This window comes from Eptatretus burgeri, chromosome 2 (genome assembly GCF_056783735.1).
Source record: "Eptatretus burgeri isolate ZD-2024b chromosome 2, Ebu_testis_v1, whole genome shotgun sequence".
Taxonomy (NCBI): Eukaryota; Metazoa; Chordata; class Myxini; order Myxiniformes; family Myxinidae; genus Eptatretus; species Eptatretus burgeri.
This window is the reverse complement of record NC_140962.1, coordinates 32524035-32548410: the sequence shown is the minus strand read 5'-3', so window position 1 is coordinate 32548410 and position 24376 is coordinate 32524035. Positions and strand designations below refer to the sequence as shown.

General features: G+C 42.3%; 1 protein-coding gene across 5 annotated transcripts in view; it reads right to left on the bottom strand.

The window, feature by feature from the left end:
* LOC147031757 (catenin delta-2-like) overlaps positions 1 to 24376 on the bottom strand; it is a 189196-nt gene that overhangs the window by 29491 nt on the left and 135329 nt on the right. For all 5 annotated transcript variants that reach the window (XM_085867143.1, XM_085867157.1, XM_085867135.1 and 2 more), the window contains 5 exons: positions 24142 to 24303; positions 23627 to 23852; positions 8800 to 8932; positions 5384 to 5591; positions 4714 to 4903 (listed from right to left, as the gene is read on the bottom strand). In XM_085867143.1, coding sequence (XP_085723269.1) covers positions 4714 to 4903; positions 5384 to 5591; positions 8800 to 8932; positions 23627 to 23852; positions 24142 to 24303 — 919 coding nt within the window. The remainder of the gene's footprint in view (positions 1 to 4713; positions 4904 to 5383; positions 5592 to 8799; positions 8933 to 23626; positions 23853 to 24141; positions 24304 to 24376) is intronic.

Here is a 24376-nt window from a genome sequence, read left to right as displayed (position 1 = left end):
GCTAGCCATCAACCTCCTGAATCAAGTGGTGTAATTTGACATTGGTAGCTTCTTCCATTCTCGAGTTATCGTGCCTACAAACAAACAAACAAATAAACAAACAAGCAGTCATAGACTGGTACTTACGAAATGGTCAACTTGACCTCTGACCTTGTCTAATAAAAGCTGTCTCTCGAGAAGGTAGCGACGCAAACCAGAAGTTTGTACGATGATTCTGTATCAAACCATCAAAAATTGTAACGTCGACCGAAGCAAAAAATCTCCATTTCTCCACGCAATTATATTATACCTTAACGTAACTCAATGACGCGTCTGCTCGAGCGCACTGCATCACGTGACGACCCGTTATGCGTCGAGTGAAATATTTTTTTATACAATCTTAAAACGTCTCCAAAACATCCGATTTTTACCAGAATTTCAACAACCGAGTTAAAAGCGTCCTAAGCGATCGCAAAAACCGAAGACAAAATTAAAATCGAAGTTAAAACGAACTCGTAACGTCGAGCGAAGCAAAAATACTCCATTTCTCCACATGAATTTACGGAATTATGTTTGACCTCACTGTGACCTTGACCTTTGACCAAAATCTAACCAGCACTCGCCATCACCCTCCTGAATCACATGGTGTAATTTGACATTGGTAGTTTCCTCTGTTCTCGAGTTATCGTGCCTACAAACAAACAAACAAACAAACAAACGGAAGTCATCAATATACTTACGAAATCTTTAGAATTCGTAACACACACACACACACACACACACACACACACACACACACACACACACACACACACACACACACACACACACACACACACACACACACACACACACACACACACACACACACACACACACACACACACACACACACACACGACGGAAGTCATCAATATACTTACGAAATCTAAAGATTTCGTAAGTAACAAAAAGACAGAGAGACAGGGCTGAAAACATAACCTCTGTCCACCTTGAGTGGTAGAGGTAATTAACACCAGCAAGTAGCAAAATCTGTGAAACAAGACAATTCTGGAACAGGTATCCTCAGCTTTAAAAAAACAGCCACTCTCACAGCATAGAACATAGCATCTGGTCATGGAGGAACCTGGAACTGGAAGCCCAACTCAACAATAATTTCTATCAACAAGCAAATGCTAACACAAGGAGAAATGGCTTAACATTCACTCCAAAGGATGGCACACACAGCAAACACACAAGACCTGCCTCAACATTACCAGGATGGCACTTTATAGGGAGGTAAGGAATCACACTCAGACTTGAGGTGTCCTGTCAGCCCACAAACAATGTGGAATAGTTACATAATGATCAAACGAAGACTTCAAAGATGCAATGCTATTCTAGATTGGTTACACACTTGGGGTCAATTACAGGTTAAATTACACCCATAAAAAGATGCAATCATAATTGTGTTCCAAAATTAATTCCCAAATGTAACTGAACCTTGGCCTCAAAGAGAGCCACAACAACATAATTTTCGAACAATATATACAGTATATATATCTTTTTTAGCAATTCGCAATATCTATTGATTGACTTGTGGTTGAAAGAAAATTTGGAAATAAGAAAAATGAAAAAATGGAACATTGGAAACATGTAAAAGGGGTATTATGTAGGAAGGAGATGGAGGAAATCAGAAAAGTTATATTTCCAGGATGTTTAGGCTGACCTATCAAAGGGGGTGGGGGGGGAGGAGGGGGAGGTGGGTCAATCAGGATTTACAATTATAATTCAGGTCACAATTTTGCTTAATTTATTTTTACTTGATTAATAGGATGGAGGCAGCACTGCCTTTTGTAATCAACAGCAATTAAGTGCCCATCCCAAGAGTCAACCACAATATGTGGATTTGCATCACATGTAGACCAGATCAGATGGTACAGGAAAATGACCTATATCTCTCTATATCTATATGTCTCTGTCTCTGTCTCTGTCGCAAAAGTTGTTTTGTTTTGAACCTTTAATCTGAGCAATACAGTATTTCTTGTGGGACTCACACAACTTTCCTGAATTTAAAATCAAAGACATTAATATTGTTGCCTTCGCTCAGATGTGAGAACACTTCAAGCAGGCAATGCATATGATCCCCATTTTTGACCCACAATCTTCATTACCCACATTAAATCTTCCTAACCCAACCCTCTTACTTAGTGTTTCCTCCATTCCTCTTTTCCTGTTCATTCATTGTCTTACTTATTGTGTCCAAGAGTTACCCCGTTGCCCTACTATATCAGTTCATACCCTCCGCCACCTTGTTCTTCCATGAGCCTCAATCTTGTAAAGAGGAAAAATAAATACCATTCCAATACGTTCACTGTTTGGCCACTGTACCCACAAAATTTACTAACGCCACGACAGTATTTGTAATCAGTCCTGTCTGTGCGTGTGTATCTGTCTGTTAACAAAATGTCTTACAAGCAAGCAAGCTTCTTTTGCGACACTTTGTTCGTGAGCTTGGCCTGAGCCAAGTGTGCCATATACAGACCAAAATGAATTATTTTCAAAGATCGAGGTCATGGCCTAAAGGCAAAATTATATGCAAATGTAGTGTGGCAGATCCGAGGTTCGAGGCTTGCCACGAGGGGAAACAATCGGATCCCTCCTGAACGATCGGTCCTGAGGCTGCCGGGCACAGATAACTCCGTGTGCTGATGGGTTGCTAAGCAACCATGAATGCTGATTGGCACTGCCAACCCTGGCAGGGTTACACTACTCCGCATGATACCTTACCTGTGGACAGCCAAACCAAGGGGGTCTCATGCACTCGATGTGTACTTGCGTTAACGTACCATATCAGGTGCAGCCGAGCAGAGCTGCCAAGTACGCACCGGTTTATAAGAGCCAATTAGTGGGGTAGAACTTCCCAGATAACTATGTGCAGACCCATGCTGGACCAATGGAGGAAAGACAGAATGAGCTGGGTACATTTACGACGTAAGCAATTCATTTATGAAGCGAGGGCAAGGAAAGGCATGTGAACAATAATAAAAGGTTATATTATGAGCAATATGTGCAGCAGGGAAAGCAAGGATTTGTGGGGTGCATCAAGAGAAACTACAGTTATATACAACAACGAAGACACAGGACAGTGTTAAACCGATACTAAACATCTACAATCTTAATTATGATAACATGGCAGGCACCATCAGACACACACCCAAGGAAAGTAGAAAGCAAAGAAAGATGAGCGAAAATACAAGGTGTGAACGACCTCTTTGTACCAAGCACGGTCGACGGACCAACACAACTCAGTCGCTTAGGAGAGGGAGGAGGGAAGAAAACGGGGTGTCTCTGGTGCATGAGTGAGGAGGTGCAATGAGGTGTGTGGTGATTGGCAGATGAGGTGGAGAGGAAGGTGTAAAGATGTCGGTAAAGGGGATGGGATATCAGAAATGAAGCAAAGAACGCGTGAGGAGAATAGACTCAACGTGAGTGTAGAGAAATCTGTTCATGTTCTTATTAATTAGTGTAAAACTGCACTTCATCCGGCACCTGGCTCTCGATAAGATCGGCCCAGCTTCCCCCCACTTGCTCCACTCAGCACAGCAACCAACGGTGATATACAAACTGAGCCAGACGAGACGAAGGTGGGACCAGATGAAGAGCCAGACGAAGAGCCAGACAAAGATCCAGATGAAGATTCAGATGAAGAGCCATACAAAAAGAACGAGCATGTGGAACTCAGTAAGTTTATAATCCTCCTGCGAGGGTGGAGCCCTGGCGATGGAACAGGCGGGCTGTGGGCGTATCCTCACACCGCCACTGGCGTGTGGAATGCTCACCCCAGCCTCGGGCCTTCCAAGGTGAGGATTTGGCACCAGAAATTCCCTCATTCATCTAGTTTGGGTTGTGGTTTGATGTCATGGGGAATTTTGGGAAGGTGTTGTGTTGGTTGCAGGAATGTTGCAGCGTTGGGGTCTGAGTACGGCGACAGTCTGAAGTTATACGTCGTTGAAGATAAATGGTGCACGTTTGCTAATGAGCTGCTTGCACACATGCTTGCAAGAAGGAGAGGTCGTGTGCATGAAATAAAGTAAAATAGATAAAAGAATAAAGAATGGGTTAAAAGACCTGCCTAAAAGCCCTTGCAGCACATTTTGTCCCATAAACCTACTAGACATGAGGGAAGGGTGAACTAAAATGGATACTAATGAAATAACTGTCTTGGGCTCGCGATATGTTATGTGCCTTAGCCTTGAGGGAGTGTCGGCTTCACAGAACCACAACAGTATTTTAAATGCTGAAGATCGAACTTAGTTACTACTCATCCGGTGGAGCATTTGTGATGAAACTTTAACAGATTTAAAAGGAGTCTTCCCAAAAGTGAATTACAGACTCGTGGATGTCGGTGAAAGATCAAGGTCACAGCGGCCGGCAAAATTTTAACAAAATAAAGCTGAAAAGCTCTGAACTGACAAACCATTGAACGGATCTAGATGAAACCTGCACAAATTTTTGAGCTTTAGCCGTGACCTTGTCATTTGACCCACTGTGAGAAATGTAATCACACCAGTCTCAGTATGTATGCCTGTATGTGGCTGTATATGTTTTCTCAATACAGCTCAAAATAAATATTTAACAATAGTTTCTAGTATTGTGGGGTGAGGGGTTGTACTCCAATGAGCACATCTTTCATAGTAATTGCACAAGTAATTGAAAAGTGAAAAGACTTCAATATCTGCTTTGTTGGCATACCTCAGACAACCAGTGGAATTTCTAAGCAGTTGGCAGTCTGCAGGTGACTGTGTTTCACCCCCTGAAGAATCGGTGGTGGCAGAACCCAAGCCTGCCAATGGAAGAATTATGGTATTTGTGAGTGGTGCCAGTGCAGAATTTACGATGGGCATTTTGAGGTCTTCACAGGATGAGAGATTCCAGAGCAGGCCTGTGAAAGACAACAGAAGATGATGTCTGTAGGAGTAAAAACATGGTATACCTGGGAATATGGCATATTGACAGTCATGGGGTGAGTCTGCATCAATAAATATTTTCATGATTAAATCTACTTAAATAAACAAGTCACAGTAAAGACCTGAAATCGATTTTAACTGAATGTTATGTTAAAATTGTAAGGTGAACATGAAAAACTAAATTTTTATGTCTCCAATACCAATTTATTTATTCATCAAATAATGTTAGGAATGGAAATGGTTTTTATTTGGGTTGCAAAGAAGTCCAAAGTTGCAGTCTGATGAAGTTACACCAATCTGCCAATGTTCCTTTGTAATGAATTTAGGTGAAGTTTGAGACAAGGCTGAAATGAAGGAGCTATTCCTTCGTGTAAATGACAAAACATAAAATATTAAGCACCAACACAGCGAAGAAGTTCGATTTCATTATTTCAGGCACAGGTTAGTCCAAATACCTGTGACAACTTCCTGCATATTGTGGTCTTGGTCACGCTGGAGCAGCTGAGCGAGGACTGGCAATCCACGGGCCACCCTCAGGGCCGTTTTGTTTTCACTTCCACCGAATGAAAGGTTTCTGAGTGCGCCGCATGCCGCATGCCGCACCTCTGGCTGGTCACTGCTGAGGAGTTCTACAAGATGAGCAATGCCACCCAGTCGACGAACCTGCATGTGCACACCAGATTACGGTTTATCAAAGAAGCACCATCGGCCTTCGAAAAGGGTTTTCTAACACCAGGGTCAATTCCTCAAGGGTTTTTGGGTTCTGAATTTGGATTCCTTTCCTGCTTCCACCTCCAGGCTTCCCTTCCTTCATGCTGGGTCCTTGTCCAGGTTGGTTGCTGCATTTCCTACCCTTCATAGTTTTCTGCTCATTCATTCCCCTGCTTGTTGTCCCGCTGCCAGACTGTCGTTGCCTTTTTCCCCCTCTCTTGCCTCACTATTCTATGAGCTTCAATTTTGCAGAAAAATCTATATCCCGTATACGAAAGCCCTGTGTATATATTTTCGGTCACGGAGGAAGTGACGTCATGATTGCCATTGTCATATTAGTTGGACAGCTCGCCCGACTCTGCCCAAAATTAAAATGATTTGCCACCATTTTGTGAAGCACAACAAAGGCCGCAAGTCTCAGGTCTGAGACCTCTGGGAGTTTTTGAATGTCATTTTGGTATATGTAAAATATATATGTATATATACATATACTAATAAAAGGCATAACTCCAAAACTGTGTGTGTGTGTGTGTGTGTGTGTGTGTGTGTGTGTGTGTGTGTGTGTGTGTGTGTGTGTGTGTGTGTGTGTGTGTGTGTGTGTGTGTGTGTGTGTCATAACTCCAAAACTATAAAACCTCGCAGCCTGAAACTTTGCATGCATACAAAGAAAACTCTAAGGGAGTGCAAGAATGAAAATTGCGTGTTTGGGTTAATTAAAACACCCATTCTGAAGATAATTAACAGCCTTATTTAATTATGTCCTTCATCAGGCGATCCTCGGCCACCTCACTCTCTGGGGTCTTAAGGTGTTTCCTGGGTAACCTCGTTGGGGTCTGAATCCGACATGTTTTTTGGCCTGGAGGTAAGCTCCAGATTCGAAAGTATCAGCAGTTCCGACCCCCCCAAAAAGTGCTTATTTGTCCAATTTGGACATTGCACCGGTGTTTCCGGGTGTGGTGTTGTATTGAGGGCAATTGGTAATCACTTGCCAAGCCAGGCATTCTGTTGGAATGCTTGAGTGCTTAAGCCACTTACCGAGCTGGACAGTACAGTTCATGCCCTGATCGGGATGTACAGTCGACAGTTACTACAAGATGGAGGTACGTATTCAGCACACACAAAACGTGGTACATACGAGTAGATTTGGATCTGTACGGACTCTCTGTGGGCGTGTGGACATGCCATGCCTGTTATGGGTGTCATGGTGGCGAAGTTTCATCCAGTATCTTATGGAGGTTCTTTTTCGGTTTTCCTTTGTTCTCGTGTCTGTTTCCAAAGCATTTGGTGATCGGATTTGATTTAAAAGGCTAAATGGTTTCCCTTTGTGAGTTTCAAAGCAAAATATATTTGATAATGCCTGATTTCTGAGCCGTTTGCCGTCTTGACATATTTTCTAAATTACCGAGCCAATTTGTGTGATGTGGTGTGTGATCTCCACTTGTAGTGGGTGGGTGTTGGGAGGTGAAACAGATACCGATCAGGTGTGTGTGTGTGTGTGTGTGTGTGTGTGTGTGTGTGTGTGTGTGTGTGTGTGTGTGTGTGTGTGTGTGTGTGTATACACATATGTGGGAGTTGGTGCTGTTTCCTGCTGTCTCTATATGGAGGTGGGGTTCATCACAAGGTGAAACAGAGACCTACCCAGTCTCACAGTCTGTGTGTGTGTGTCTGTGTCTCTGTCACTGTCTGTGTCTCTGTCTGTGTCTGTGTCTGTGTGTGTGTGTGTGTGTGTGTGTGTGTGTGTGTGTGTGTGTGTGTGTGTGTGTGTGTGTGTGTGTGTGTGTGTGTGTGTGTGTGTGTGTGTGTGTATACACATATGTGGGAGTTGGTGCTGTTTCCTGCTGTCTCTATATGGAGGTGGGGTTCATCACAAGGTGAAACAGAGACCTACCCAGTCTCACAGTCTGTGTGTGTGTGTGTGTGTGTGTGTGTGTGTGTGTGTGTGTGTGTGTGTGTGTGTGTGTGTGTGTGTGTGTGTGTGGCGTTGATTGGTATCTCCATATGCGAGTTTCAGAATGTGGAATAGTCCTTTGACAGGGAGAGGAGATGAAAGGATTCCATGCCCAAGGCAGTATTCTGGGCCCAGCCCTATTCCTAATCTTCAACAATGATCTCTCCGACTCTCTGGAAAATGCTCTTTATCTATTTGCTGATGACTCCACTCTCTGCAGTGACATCCCCCTTCCTTCCCAGAAAATCACAAGCTGGTCAAATACTTGGAATATGTCTTTCAATTGTGACAAATCTCACACTCTGACTCTCTCTCTCTCTGCCTCTCCAAAAAGACCACATGGCAAACTACCCTTTCTACATTCTTAACAACCCTCTTCAGGAAATTCAGTCACTCAAAAATCCTCGGTCTCACTATCAGGCATCATGTTTTTTTGGCAAAACACATGTAAAAGTTGGCCTCCAAAGCCAGTTGCCGACTGGGAATCCTCCGTCGTACAAAGTCCTTTCTTGGCACACCTGAACTCCTATCCACCTGCAAGGCCTTCATCCACAGCTTGATGGAGTACTGCTCTTCCTCTTGGGATGGCTCCCCTGCCTCACTCACTCCTTGCTCAGCTTAATGCCATGGAAACAAAGGCCTTCACAATCATTTGAATCTCCCACGATGAACCTGAGTATATGGGCCTATCACTTTCCTGTTTTAACTTCCTGAGAGTCTGCTTTTGTATCCATCTTGTCCACCCCATGCATCCTCCCCTACCCCTAATCATTATTTGTCCAAGCATCCCTCCATTTTGTCTTTTAACCCTGTTGTTGGTGCTCTCTCTGTCTCTCTGTCTCTCTCTCTCCTTTTGTTCTGTTGCACCCTGATCCGTTCAGTGTTCTAGCTATTCCACAAGTAAAGCCTGAATTCTGTGTACAAAAAAAAAAATCCCACACAAAGCAAGCATTGGCTATGCTTTGTGTGGCTCAGCTACAGGTCGTGAGATACTGTTGATTGGCTGTATCAGAGTACGCACATGTGATTGGCTCATGGAAAGTGAAATCAAAACACCCTCATTTTGCCCATTTCCCAAGTCTTCAAATTTCAAAATGAAAAAAAACATCAGAGCTACAAACAATGCAACAAAAAGTGGGGCTGGGGCCCATTGGTTTGCAAGCTTATCAATACATTTCATGGAACGAAAAACATGACGTCCTGTGATCTTACCTCAGATTTCACTTTTGTATCCCGATAACAAAGGTGCTGGAGGTAAGCTGCGGCATTGGCCTGAACTGATGGCTGCTGGTGCTGAAGCATCTGAACTACTTCACCAAGATCAGGGTTACGCCAGGCAATCCCCCTGAACACATCAATGGAAGAACAAATACATTCAATGAAAACGCAATCAAACCTTTAAATATTATTATTATTATTATTATTATTATTATTATTCAGTCGCTCTATAATTGTGATTTATAGATGGTCATTGAACTTCTGAATTAGAGATTATTTTAGATGGTTACTGCTGATGAGTTCTAAAAGATGTGCAAGGCTGGTTGTGTTTGGTAGGATAAAATACCCTACACAACCACCGGCATTTCTCCCCATAACAAATAAGCCCATTTGCTTCCAAAGAAAACCGTGTTCACAGGAAGATAATACATCGTTCACATCATTTGGCAACCCCCCCCCCAAAAAAAAAAACAACAAAAAAAACCGCATTACAGTCTTCGGACAAATATTACATGCACTCAACTCCATGTTATTTTCACAATATAAACCATTTGGACATGCACCAAAGAGAAAATGACGAGACCAATGAAGACACAATAAATAAATAGACACATAAACTAGAAGGGCACTCGGTAGAGTGCATACTTCCGCCATGCAATGACTGATCCACGAGAACACATCGGGCCCAATAAATTTTTGAAATATCATTCTATAAATCGTTATTGGCCCGATCTCTCAATGGTGAAGAATCACTTTGCAAATTAAATAATTCTTGTATCCAGATCCGGAATCAGATGTTCACCAAAATCGAAGCAATAAGGCCTGACAAAACACCCAACCTGTCCACCAAGTTTCATCCGAATCCTTTCACAACTTTTTGAGATATGGTGATTTTAGATATAAATAAATAAATAAATATATATATATATATATATATATATATATATATATATATATATATATATGTATATATGAGGTGTGTTCAAAAAGTATCCAACCTTAATTTTTTGTGCGTAAACAAATGAAGCTCGGGAGGCATGATTTGGTGCACGTATGTGGGCGATCCTAATCCGTATGCGTGAATATTTTCCCGCCTGCAGAAGCTGTCAGTCACCGACAGACCGCCGATGAGTGAGGAAGTGTAAGTCAGCGCCGTCGAATTTTTGTTTTTGACAAAATGATGGATCACTGTGGTCTCATTGCCAGTGATCACTGTGTTGAAGAAGTTGGGATCGCTGTTCACAGTCTCCAGCATGTCCTGTGCGATCTCCAAACGGAGTTGCTTCTGCTCGATCGTGAGCAGCTTTGGCACGAACTTTGCTGAGATTCTCCTTAAGCCCAAATCCTCAGTCACAACGGAATGAACAGATCCAATGCTGACGCCCGCCTCGTCTGCAAGTTCTCTGATCGTGATTCGATGATCCTGCATCAGCAAGGTCCTCACTTGGTCAATGACGATCTCATTTTTGGATGTTGAGGGCCTACCAGAACGTGCTTCACTTTCCACTGAAGTGCGCCCATCTTTGAAGCGGTTGTGCCACTCCTTTATCTGTATGGTGCCTATTGCTTCATTCCCGAAGGCCTGTTGAATCTTGTGGATCGTTTCCACTTGGGAATCGCCAAGCTTTACGCAAAATTTGATGCAGTAGCGTTGTTCAAGTTTTTCCATCATTTTGTCAAAAACGAAAATCCGACGGTGTTCACTTACACTTCCTCACTCATCGGCGGTCTGTCGGCGACTGACAGCTTCTGCAGGCGGGAAAATATTCACGCATACGGATTAGGATCGCCTACATACGTGCACCAAACCACGCCTCCCTAGCTTCATTTGTTTACGCACAAAAAAATTAAGGTTAGATACTTTTTGAACACACCTCGTGTATATATATATATATATATATATATATATATATATATATATATATATATATATATATATATATATATATATATATATATATATATATATATATATATATATATATATATATACTGAAACGCAAAAGAAACTTACCACCTTTTAAACATTCAAATATCAACAATAACACTGCGTGTAGTAAATGTGTGAACTTATTTGTGGACAATAGTGTCCTCACTGTCAGACAAAACGGTCACGGATGGTCACTTGAACCTTCAATGGTCACTTCATAGCATAGCTGTTGAACAGCCGTTTTGACTGTCAGTGATTAGCCAAGGGGTACGGGATGATTTTAATGAGCTGCACGTGATGTCTTGATATTGGCTTTAAAAAGGCCAGTGCAAAACGGGCATTTCAATCAACATGTCACGATTGTCAAGGGATTAAAGGCAGTGTGCCTTGGGCATACTGCAAGGCGGATTGAGCTACCGTGAGGTGGCACGTCGCCTTGGCTGTTCACACCAGACGATATCGGCCCTGGTGGACAGAGACACCCTCCACAACTCTGCAGATGACAGACCTCGATCAGGGAGGCCAAGAGTCACCAATGCAAGGCAGGACGGGCAGATGGTCCTAAGTCAGATGGCTTCAGACATTGAGGACTGAGTGGGACAGAATCCAGCAGCAATCCATCCAAAGACTGGTAGGCAGTATGCGTCGACAATGCACTGCCTGTATCCAAAACAATGGTGGCCACACACGCTATTGAAAGGGGACTGACATTGCACCCTGTGCTGTTCTGTACTGTAGAACAAACTTATGAGATGGTGTATCTTGGTCAAAAACTTGACATGTCATCAATAAAATGCCAATGTTTCAATTAGCAATTGTTGGTTTGTTTTATTTTGAACTGTTACAATTTTATTACATTTCAAACAAGTGGTAAGTTTCTTTTGCATTTCAGTATAGATACAGTGTTTATATATATATATATATATATATATATATATATATATATATATATATATACATATATAGATATACATACACACATGCATATACATTAACTAATAAATGTCGATGCTTGTCAGTGTGTCTCCTCCATAACTCCAAAACCATGAAACCAAGCAGTTTTTGAGATCCTGCTCGCAGACACACAGCGGTAACACAACATCTGTCCACCTTCATTAGCGGACTTAACAACCAAGAGGGATTAGGAATAATATTTCAAGACAAAGAAAAATCATTGTCGACTCGGTTGTTACATGAATAATTTCATCCCAGAATTGAAGCATACAACATGGGAACTCTCCTTGTCTTACTTTATATTGCTCGATAGACAGATCTAAATAGATGAGATACTCACAGAAACAGCTCATTCTTTGTAAGATGTGGGCAGGGTAAACTGGTCTAGTTAAAATGGTTGATCCTAACTGATGATTGGCACAGTAGTTATGGGATGTACATATTGGCTGAGCGGTAGTGCAGATGTGCATGAGGAAAATAAAGGTGGAGGAAAGTACGTGTGTGTGTGTGTGTGTGTGTGTGTGTGTGTGTGTGTGTGTGTGTGTGTGTGTGTGTGTGTGTGTGTGTGTGTGTGTGTGTGTGTGTGTGTAAGATGGGGTTGGCATGGTGTTATTACATCGAGATGGTTTAAAATGTCAACGTTCTTGCACAAGTTACATGTAAATAGCTCTTGCCAAGATTCAGGACAATAAATCAGGGGCTCCCAATCTTTAGAGAATGACCCCGTTTGGGTTCACAACCATAATAACGGCGTCACAAAGCAGGGAGAAAGGAAAGCAGACCAACAAACATCTTACTGTTACAACGGGGGCAACAATAACTTTAATTTCTTCCATGTTGCATTTCCGACACAAAACTGTCACCGCTGGAAAGAAACGTCCTCCAAGGGACGTCAGCACCAAAACAGCTCAGCTAGCATCATTCTCCACCTGCAACGTCTCTACCATCCCAACACTAATGTCTGAGATGTGATGTGCTATCTCTACAAGGAAAACTTTGAGCGGTGGTGTCGTAATGCTCAAGCCAAGGTGTCACACGAGTCCAGGTTGGAGGATGGAGGATGGAGGATGAAATTTCAGTTTTCTGTGAATAAATATTCGTTGCAATACAATATTTTTGACAAGCGGATATTGATTTTGTTGTTGTATGATGGCACTACAAAAAGCTGCAGCTGTATGAAATGCACTCCTGCCTCACACCTTGCTATAAGCTTACCACCAGGTAGAAACCAAGGCCTTCAAGATCATTGGAATCCCCCACAATGAAGTGATCTATGGGCCTATCACTTTCACATCACATACATACAGGTCAGTGGTCTCTCTGTCTTCTACCACTTTCTTTCTGGTCTTGCACCCTCTGCTGTTTCCTTGCTTTATCCACCCCTCCACCAGGTTTTTGCATTGTCCACCAGCAACCTCCTTCTTGTGCAACTCCCAAAATCCAGAATCACTGCTCACCTCCACTTATTCATTCCTCTTCTTTTTTTTTTCTTCCTGTGGAACCAACTTCCACATTTTCTTCAATGTCATTCTTCCCTCCAGATCTTCAAGACAGCTGTCTACCAGCATCTCAGATCATCCCCATCCAAAACCATGAATGTTTATACCCCCGTCAACTCCCCTTCCTCTCCCCCAATAAAATTTCCTCTTTCTACTGTTGCTATTGTTCTATTGCATTCTGATCCGTTCTGTGTTCAAACTCCTCCATGAGCCTTGACTTTGTATGCACCATTTTTTTTTGAATACAAATTTGTTTAGTTGTACATGTGTGTTTTCACAATTTTTCAAAAACTTTTTGATTTGCATCAAAACGTCAAATTTCTGTTAAGCTCGTTCTTCTCGATCACCAATTTTTTTTTAACCTCATTAATTAAAGTCACAGTGTGCATTTACATTCCTGGATAGCACACATTTTTGGAAAACCAACTAACACTCGGAGGTGGGAGGGACGCCACAGTTTAATGTCCACCCGAGGGACGGCACATACAATGATGCCTTGCCCTGCTTGCGAGACATCAGGATGACAGATTGCAGCTGGGTCGAGATTCAAAACCAGGCTAGATGGCTCAGAGGTGAGTGTTCATACCTCTCAGCCATCCTGCCAGGCCTATGGCATGAATATCAGATTAACACAGCAGCTTTACAGCTGGAATTTAAGCCCAAGCACCACAAAATAAATGTTGCTTCCGGTTTTCAATCTACCTGAGGTTCATGGTGCCGGCCATAACTTACCTACTCTCCGTGAAGGACACCGTGGGATATTTAATATCCACCAGATAGCTCATGCTGGCACACGGGTCTGCCGGCTTAACGTTTTCTGATGGATAGTGCACACATTGATGTTTCACCGAGCATGCGAAGCACCAAGTCAATGGTTCATAGAAGAGTCAACCCCAGAATCAACCCCAGACTAGACAGGTTAATGATAAGTATGCTGCTTCTGCACCCACCTGTCAGACACTCCCAGGACGTGGTGCAATCATAAAATGGTGGGTGTGCTTGTGTGCATTATTGTCCATTAATGCCAATCTTTTATGCAGATCACAGGAATATGATTCAATAAATTTCAAAAGAAATAATAAAATAAAATAAAAAAAATCTCTTGTACAATGATACATGTACATACATACATGTACATACATATACTTCCTTAAGACACTGCAAAACTTACATACAAGTATGGATATTACAAATGAAATGACTGGCTCACAGAGTAAAGGTGAAGGAGGGTGGTGAGGTTCTGCATTTTGTGGTGACATCAATTGTCTAACTTTGAAACTGTTCTTAGATGAAGCAATTTACTTGGATTAGTGTGTGAAATATTAATTGGAAGAAAACAAACGAAAACAAATAAACAAGAAAGGCCGTGGGCCAGTGGGACCTACTTTGCACCCCCCTCCCCACTGCGACAATTTTTCACTGATACCACAGTGTTCATATATATCCCAAGTATCAGAAAAAAGATGTTCCCAGAAAAATAACTCATTTGCACTATGCTTTATTAAGCCGTTTCCATTTTTGCATGTAATTAAGCTATCCAAACATTATTCTACATCTCTGACAACAAAGGAAATATGTTCACCCTATTCTTTGACCCTCCAAACATGTGTGTAGATTCCTCATTTACAAATTTCCATGGACCAGAAGTTGAGATATTTACGAAAATAAGAATTTCCGTAATGGCGGATCCTAATTCGCATATCAATGCATTTAAAATTATTTCTACTACTTTTACTCAAACAGAAAATAGTTGTTTCCCTTAAACACCAACAGACATAATAAGTCGCAGTTATGTTTTATATCAGGCCCAGGTTATATCAGGCTCTCGGACTCTCTGGAAAATCCTCTATTTCTCTTTGCCGACGACTCCACCCTCTGCCGTACCATCTGTCATCCCTCAGACCGGCAAGCAGCAGCTTCTTCGCTCACTGCAGATCTGGATAAAATCACAAACTGGTCCAACACGTGGAACATGTCTTTCAATCCAGACAAATCTCACACTCTCACTATGTCTCTTCGAAAGGACCGTTTACAAAACCCCCCCATCCACTTTCTCAACAATCCTCTGGAAGAAGTCTTTTCTTTCAAGCTTCTGGGTCTCACTATCTGCCATGACCTTTCCTGGGAAAGTCACATTTCCAACCTTGCCTCAAAAGCCAGTCGCCGACTGGGAATCCTCCGTCGTGCAAAGTCCTTCCTCGGCCCTCTTGAGCTCCTGACTACTTACAAAGCTTTTGTCCGTAGCCTGATGGAGTACTGCTCTCCCCTCTGGGCTGGTGCTCCTGCCTCCCACCTTTCTCGACTTCACGCTGTCGAAACCAGGGCTTTTAAGATCATTGGCATCTCCCGCAATGAAGCTGAGTCTTTGGGCCTCTCACTCAATCACCGCAGGTTGGTCGGTGGTCTTTCTGTCTTCTACCGACTCCTCTCCAGCCTTGCCCCCCCTGCTCTCTCTGCGATTTGTCCCCATCACATTTCCACAGGGCGCTCAAGGTCCGCCAACAACCCCCTTCTGGTAAAACTACCAAAATCACGAATCACTGCTCATCTTCACTCTTTCATTCCTCTTTTTTCCCGCCTTTGGAATAAACTTCCTCACTCTATTCTTTCCCATTCTTCCCTCCAGGCTTTCAAAACAGCTGTTCACCACCACCTCTTATCTTCCCCCATCCAAATCCTCAATCTTTTCTACCCCGATAATCCACCCAAGCCCACTTCCTTCAATTCTCCTGCTTTCCTTCCTGAAAGTCCCTGTAATGTCCATCTTCTCCTCGCCATGTTCCCCGTCCCATCCCCATCCCTCTCCCTTCCACAGTTCACCTGTGTCTGTTCCCCAATGTTTTGTCCCTTCCACTCCCACCCCTCTTGTCTCATGCCTCCTTGCTGTGAGTTGTGTGTTAGCTCTCATACGAGCCTCGACCAAGGTATACAAAAAAAAAATAAAAAAATAAAAAAAAAATAAAAAAGGTTATTAATTCTATTGATTAATCTGATTTCGCATGATTTTCGAACGATTCATTGTACTTTGTATTTTATGCTAATTAGCCTACTTAAAAAAATTCAAAAATTTTAATATATTTTTTGCCAACCTGGCTTGCATCTGGCAACACTTAAGTAATGTTTTTTTGACAAAAAAACTGACATTTGTGGTAATTACAAGGAAAGAAAATGGAAATTCTTGCATTTTTGTGGGAATTATTGTCTTTAAGTCCAATTTAAATAATAGGCAAATGAGCTAATTAGCATAAACAAAATATATTTTAATACATAAATGTATAAGCTTTAATTTGACACCAATTTTGTGATTTTATTTTTATATTTGACAGAGATATTGACATTTTGCCGATCTTTGTGAGATTGGTTGCCATGGAAACAGCTTAATAAAGCATAGCGCAAATGAGTTATTTTTCTGGGATCATCTTTTTTCTGATACTTGGGATATATATGAACACTGTGGTCCCAGTGAAAAATTGTCGCGGGGGGGGGTGCAAGGTAGGTCCCAATAATATAGGATAACCTTTTCTTTAATTTGAACTTCAGATTGGAACAAATAATGGAATTTCAAAATTAAAATAGAATTGTACCAACCTACCGACCGTAATTATTTTGGCCTTGCAAGCAGAAAGAAAGGTAATTTATTCGGCCTTGCAATAAGTACTTTCAGAAGACTTCATGCAAAGTTACGTCTTGAAGAGTTTGTCTCATTTGTCACAAATGATAAAGAAAAGGAAGTTTTTATTATAAAATCCAATATAATAATCCTCCTTATAGGGAGGTATGAGCTTAATCACAGTTTCGTTTTCTTAACCTTTTTGAACCCTGAGCTCCTTGGACTTTCACCCCCACCCCCCTCCCACTCCACCCACCCTGGGCTCCCTGGAGAAAAATCTGATCACTCGGGTATATGGAGGTTTGAATAGTGGCTGGTAAAATGATCGCTAGGGTAAAAAGGGTTAAATTTGGATAAGGTTAAAGTCATCGTGCAGTGTCAGATTGTTTAGAGGTATGCACACTTGTCTCTGAGCTGTCTCGGCTAAGTTTGAATCTCAACCCAACTACAAACTGTCACCCTGGTATTTCCCATGCATGGCAATTCAAGAATCCGTGCACCGACCCGTATGCCAGCACTGGACATTGGTAGACGTTAAAGACCCCTTTGGAGTCTTTTGGGAAGAGTGGTTGAGTTTTCGCCAGCATCCTGAACAAATTTTTAATTCCTCCCCTGACTTTAATGGCAAACCACCGAGCATAACATTGCCAAGAAACTGCTACTGCAGTTTAACGATGCTCTGTCAAGTGCATGGTACATTGATGATGATGAAGGTAATCATGAAGATGATGACTCGAAATGTACAGCTTGGAATCTGGCCAGAACGTGGTACAAAATCTAGTCAGAACTATGTGAGCATTAGAGTCAACCCAATAATTCATTGCAGCACTTATGATACATTATGTAGTAAATAACGTTGTAACCTGGATGCGAAAGAATAAACTCTGTATGTGCAGCTGTGCAGCAATCTATCGCTAAAATGAGTGTGTGTGTGTGTGTGTGTGTGTGTGTGTGTGTGTGTGTGTGTGTGTGTGTGTGTGTGTGTGTCATGCTTTATTATAAAGGGTTCCTGCTGTCGTAGTTAAAAAATGAGACCGTTTGACAGCTAATAATCCATTTACTTGTAACAAAAATGAATGTCCATTTCATCATAACGATGCCTGTTTTAAAAGTGTGGCTTTCTGGGAAGGAAGAAGAAGAAGCAGGATTTAGAGCTTTAATGTAGCGGTTCCAATGGTACGACAGCAGGAAACCTTTAGAATAAAGCGTGATGGCCACGGGAGAAGCACACAAAATTAAATACAGTAATACTTCTTGAAGCAATATAAATATATGTAATAGCACACAGAGGAGCAAACAAAGAACAACCACAGGCATGATGACAACTACTGGTTAGAAAATATCCTTTTTTCATGCATTTCACCTCATTTTACATCCTCAATAAGACTCACCAGGTATACATGCAACATGTGTGGGAAGTGCAACAATCCGTCTATTGATTAAACCCATGACAGATGTGATGGGTAGACACTGAGTATTACAGAATGCCAACAAATTGCTGTAACTGCCATCACACTGTTTTTAATATAATATAAGAATTATTCAAATTAGTTTCATCAATCTCAGAAAATTCAAAAAAAATACTACAAAATGCTATTGGACAATTATATAATCCCAAATGGTCAGCACCCTTCATATAGTCAAAGCTGGCTGTTCGCACGACTCTTGGGACCAACCTGGTGAATTTGGTTTATAGTGCAAATAATTGCACAAACCACAAGATGCTGCCCAGACAACCATACTCTGAGATAGCAAGCAGTGTAACATGGTGTCAAGGGATGTCCAAGGAACGAGACCACTTGCTACTTACAGTTTAAGCAGGAATTTGCAAATTTTTCAAGTAGCCGGCGATAACTCGCCTCATCATTACAAAAGACACCATATGATCCGTATCATCTATGAACGAGCAGTGCACGCAGACGGTTCCTCCAGATTAATAACACCTGATGGATGGTGCCCAAGGATGCCTCACCCTGCATGCGAAACACAGTTTATAACTTGGTCCAGATTCAAACCCAGGAGAGACACATCAGAGGTGAATGCACATAACTGGAAGGCTATACTGCCAGCCCTAAATAACACCTAATGCGTTACCAAACCTCCAATGTTTTTCCACATTAATCTTTCATCCAAAACCTCAAAAGAACATCCCTAAAGAAGCATCAATATAAAATAATAATAAACATTATTTTAGCCATTTTCAACACAAGATGATTATTGATGAGACTAGGGTCACTGTATCACCGAGGTAATTGTATACAGTATAAAAGTACCAGTTAGAGTGTTTAGGCATGTTTAGGTCACACTTAAAAGAAAAAAAGCTACTCGGATTGCAAAATTGGGTCAGGATACCGGTAACCAGAGGATGAAATACGCTTTTATAACAAACAAAGAGTGGGAGTTTTGGAAAACAGACTTAAAAAAAAAAAATCTGAAGATCAACTATCGCCGATCAGTATATTTACTGAAAATATACACTTTAACGTATGACGAGTACGAATTTCAGATTTTCTTTTTTGAGCGACCACACCTGCCTACCTGCCGTGACCACGAACATAGCTGCGTGCCATCGGATGACAGCGTGCTGCGTCCAACAATGGGGCCAGCTCAGAGGGTGAAAGAACCAGCAGCATATCGTGAATACAAACCGGGGCTAAAAAGTAAAAAATATTGGGCCTTTTAACCCTAAGTCCCATTGGCAGTGCGATCAGGCATGCTCAGGTTTGGCCATGGCTTGTGGGAATGCTTGATCACCACCGTGGCGATGAGAAAGAGGGAGCAGAAAAGCATTGCATTCGGGTGGAGACACCGAGTGCCTATTAGACAGGCGGGCGACAGGGCGGGTGCGAGTACGAGGCGTGGGATTACAGTCGACTACGAAGAGAGCTTTACTATGATGACATTACTGAGTGCATGAAAAAGTTGGAAAGTAGTGTGGGGTGGTGGTGGTGGGGGGAGTGGTTCGACATACTGGAGTGCAAGTGAAGGAGGGTGGTGGTGATATAAAATATTTAAAGAGGGGGAAAGGTGGCCGTGGGGTGGTTGGGGATGGAGGTGTTGTGCAGTTGTGCGATTGATATTTTCAAAAGCAGATGTGGGGTAAGTCAGCACGTGTATGAAGCATGGTATCAGCTCTAAGAAATTGAAACAAAAAGATAAATTGAGGCCATTTAGCTATTATATATGCACGAGGATTAGCTACATGGCTGTGAGATAGAAGGAATGACTGAGGTTTAGCATTTCAAAATCACATCCAGATGAAACATCAATACATGAGTGGCTCCAGGAAATCTCGACCAGTCAACATGGTTTCCCTGGACGGAAAAGGCTTGTTCATGCAAATTCACCAACACTCTTAAATGAGTGCTGGGAGCTCTTTGGTTGGGAGTATTATGTTTGATTAAACACTTCTGGATACAAAACAAATCATTCCATTTTATTCAGTGGATGTCCCCTACCCTCCAACCCCTTCAAGTGAAATAAAAACAACAACAAAAAAATCTCCTGGCATTAGAAACCACAAGAGAATACGTTATATCATCTGTGTCTTCAATGGAAATATAGAGAGAGAACTAGTCACGAGGATTTTCTTGATCCCAGAAACTTGCTTTTATGCTCAGAAGGATGTTATAAATAAGCAAAACACCATGATGATCTTGGGTTAGCGTTTACTTTGATATTTAGTTTAAACACAAATGATGTCGTAAGCCGTACATGCAATCTTTAGAGGAGTGTTTCATCTTAACCGAGCGTTTGATGTCTCTCAAAAAAAAACAGAAAACAAAACAAACTTTGGAACCTGTTAAATTAAAAAATAGTGGGTATACCCATCAAGGATGGGTGATGGGAGGGAATAGCATTTGATATGATTGGAGGACCATAGAACAACAACGGTCCTGAGATGAACGGAACGAGGACCTGTTACTCCACATGCTCCGCCGTTTGGGCGGCGTGAAGAGTGGATCTTTGTAATGTGAAAGCTAAATCTTGAACAGTTTGAAATATCACGTCCACATAAGTACATGGACAGATGATCGGTTGGTCGGACGGAGCTCAATTTAATGCCCCCCCCCCTTCTTCAATCTTGTTGGAGGGGTGGGGCGGGGGACAATAAATAGATACAACAACAACAATCCCGTGAATGTTGAGCTTGAGAGATTATCCACCGGAATTCCATGACACCATCCTGCGCCATGGTGAACGCTTCGACAAAAGTCTACTTTTCATTGGGCAGAACAGAATAAAAAGTTGAAGTAATTTTGGACATGACTAACAGGCAGAGCATTTGCAACTGTTCAGCCAGAAGAGCCTTCTTAAAATGGAAATTGTTCCTGGCTTCACCCAAAACAGTTTTGTGTACCACAGACAGGTTAATGTGTGGCAGGCCAACAGACAGGTATCAAATTTCCTGTTGGTCAAGATGCACACAGCAAAAGCTGGTTAGGCACTTGTTTCCTGGTATCCATGACAGTAATGGGGTCCGATCTCGACTGAATGTCTTGTACGGTTTGATCAGCTCACTCCGGGGAGGGCTTTCTGCTCTTTACTCAAGTCATGGGGACCTACTCCAATTGAGTGGTCCAATTGTTTGACCATGCATTCTGACCCTTCGGGGTTAGGACGCGTGTTTGATTGACCATGTACTTCAGCCTTCAGGCTGAGGGGCATGTGTATGCTCATGGGACAGTCTTGTCGGACTGTGCACTTTGGCTGTGGGGTCAAGGTGCACGCCTCAAGCAGCATGTTTAGATGTTTTGACTTTTTAACCTTTTTTTTTCGAAAATAAAAAACAAAAAAAACGGGCGCCCTCATAAGACAAGGGCCAACAAGGCCTGAAATGCAAGTCTGTTGATGTTTCCTCTCTGGGGTAGACTGGTCGATAAAATTGAGAATTGAATTCTCTTCCCGGTGTTGGCTGCAGTACAAACCTATGGAGATGTAGAGAACTGTAGCTCTGCTAAACTCATGCCCAATTGCCTAATAGCTCTGCTAGTAGTGTTTAGCCAGAAGAGCCTTTTCAAAAAAATTATTTTTTATTTTTATTGTAATAATTATTTTTGTAGCCTGGTGTTGGCTTAGTGGCTAGGGTGGTTGGCTTGGGATCATAGGGTCCTGAGTTCGAGCCCCGTTTTCCAATGAATTAACACCAGGGGGTAGACTCAGCCTGTCATTCTTCCGAGGTCGGCAAAATGAGTACCAGTGTACTGGTCCCGGTGTATGCTTTTGTTGGAATAGGTGTACCATATCCCTGTGTGTCGTAAGAGGCGACCAGGGTTGGCGTCAGGAAGGGCATCCGGCCATAAAAACATTGCCTCAAGAAGGGAACCATGATTGCATGGAGCCTGCAAAAAGCTAGCCCCTGCTGAGCAGGGGAAAATGGCTGTAAAAAGGCTGTTTTGTTTTTTTATTATTGTTATAATTTTTTTTTCTTGCTAAGAAGTAGAAAATGCTGGAATTATTTGGTGACAGTGGCTCTTTAAAAATATCAAAGTTAATACAAGTTGATTTGATTCACCAATATTTGCAGTCACATCAACACAGGAAAAGAAACAACTGACAATTTTTGCATATTTTGGTATATTTTTGCCATCAAGGAAGCAAGAAGGTCCTGCTGTGAAACTCTCAATTGCGCTTGCACTATGGTATCACTTCATGTAAAACAATGCAATGTCTTCCTCTTTAAAACAAACAGTCTTGAACCTATCTCTTTTAACCTTCCCCTGTAACCACCACACTTTCTCCATAACAACCACAATTCCCCTCCCGTAACGATCACCACCATTTGCTAACGACTACCAAGCCGCTCCACTTCTGCACTCTCCCACCTTTGCTCGTTCAATGCACGTGATGAGAATTCCAAAGGGTAACCACATTTCATTTCATCAAGCACCGCAGGAGGAATTAAATAAGTTGACCAGCAAAGCACACAGCCAGTTTAACAGCCTCTTGTGGAAAGAGAAGAAATGCAGCGTTTTAAGCACAACCACGATGTTCAACTTCTCACTTCTCTGTGAAATCTCACAAGTGAAAACTTTGGAGGTTTACAAAAAAAAAAAAAAAAACACAAAACTTTTTTCTTCTGTTTTTGCACAATTCCAATACCGTATTGTACACGCAGCCAACAAAAAAACCCGTCACAACCGGAGTGCCTTGACGGTTTCTACAGCTGGTAGGGAATGTTTCTCAGGGTAAGAGTCTGGCAGAGTAGGTAGTCAAATAGCTGTTAGGTTGGCAGGAAACTCCCTTATAATTAGCCTCCCTCTAACATCATGTAAGTAACTCCTCACTAGTCCATTGCACGACAGAATGTGTATAACTAGTGATGCATTCACTACTATACCGTAACAAGAAATTTATCAACCGACTTCAAATCAGAGAAGAATCAAGTGTACTTGTGGAAAGTGATGAAGACGTGTGATGGAAGCAGAGGGGGGGGGGGCATGTTGGGATCCGAGCACAGTCCGAGCAGTCCTGGTTGAATGTCATTCAATGAGTGATGCATCAGACCTGAGCAATGTCATTAAATAATGTTTGCTGATTGTGTCTGTAGTTAGCTGGAAAATATGAACACGACAACTGATTTTCATTCTCCAGCTTTGTTGTGCCATATTTGGTGCACCAACTTGAAAGATATGACCAACCTAATTATAAGTATGCCTCCGAGACATATACAAGTCTATTAAAAGCAAGAAAACCCTCAAAACTAGCTTTCAACCTTTGAAAGACAACCAACAGGAAAAACAGATTTATACATGAAACTAAAAGGATGGCCTGAGAGCAGGAATATGTTTCTTGCACAACACTGATGAGTTCCCAGAGTTCAATTACCTGCCATCCATCTGTGAGCCTTGTGTGAGAGCTTTCAGTGCCATGTAGGCATATTGCCTGGACCCAGGGACCGATGCAGACCCATGGCCTCCAAGATGTCCCGGTCTGTGTTCGGTGGAGTGATGGCGGGTTAGAGGTTGATACGGTTCAGTGTAGTTGGCTTGACCTGCACGTTCGTAATTCTGGAAGCTGCATGCACTGCGCTGACTGCTAGACCTTTGAACAGCTGCAGGAAGTGGTCCAGGGGGGAATGGGGTGGGGTGGAAGGGAGGGGGGTGGAGTCGGGGAGGTAGAAGGAGGCATTAGAGACAATCATTGCAAATAACAGGGTCAGGGGGGTACATAATCATTCAGAGGAACAAGTCAGCGATAGATAAGGAGAAAGTTGATGGGATCATAACTTTCGATGTAGGAGTGCACTTGCAATTTAATAAAATTTGAAGAATCAAAATGATGCTTTCGACAATTCAAAGGTTTTCGACAAAACCCATAACCCAAGAAGGTTTATGTCTTACCGCAGGCAGAGAGGTAATCAGCATGTGTGCGGCCTGGAGCACAAGCATCGGGACTTCGGTACACCTGGCCCTCATAGATGGGTGTGATGCGTCGTTCAGGTGAGTGCAAGAAGTGTGGCTCTGCAGTGCCAGGATGAGCGTTCACAAATGGAGCCCGGATACCTGCGGCGCACAAATGCACGTCGGCTCACAGAAATGCTTCAAAACACATACCCTCCAGACGCATCAAATCAGT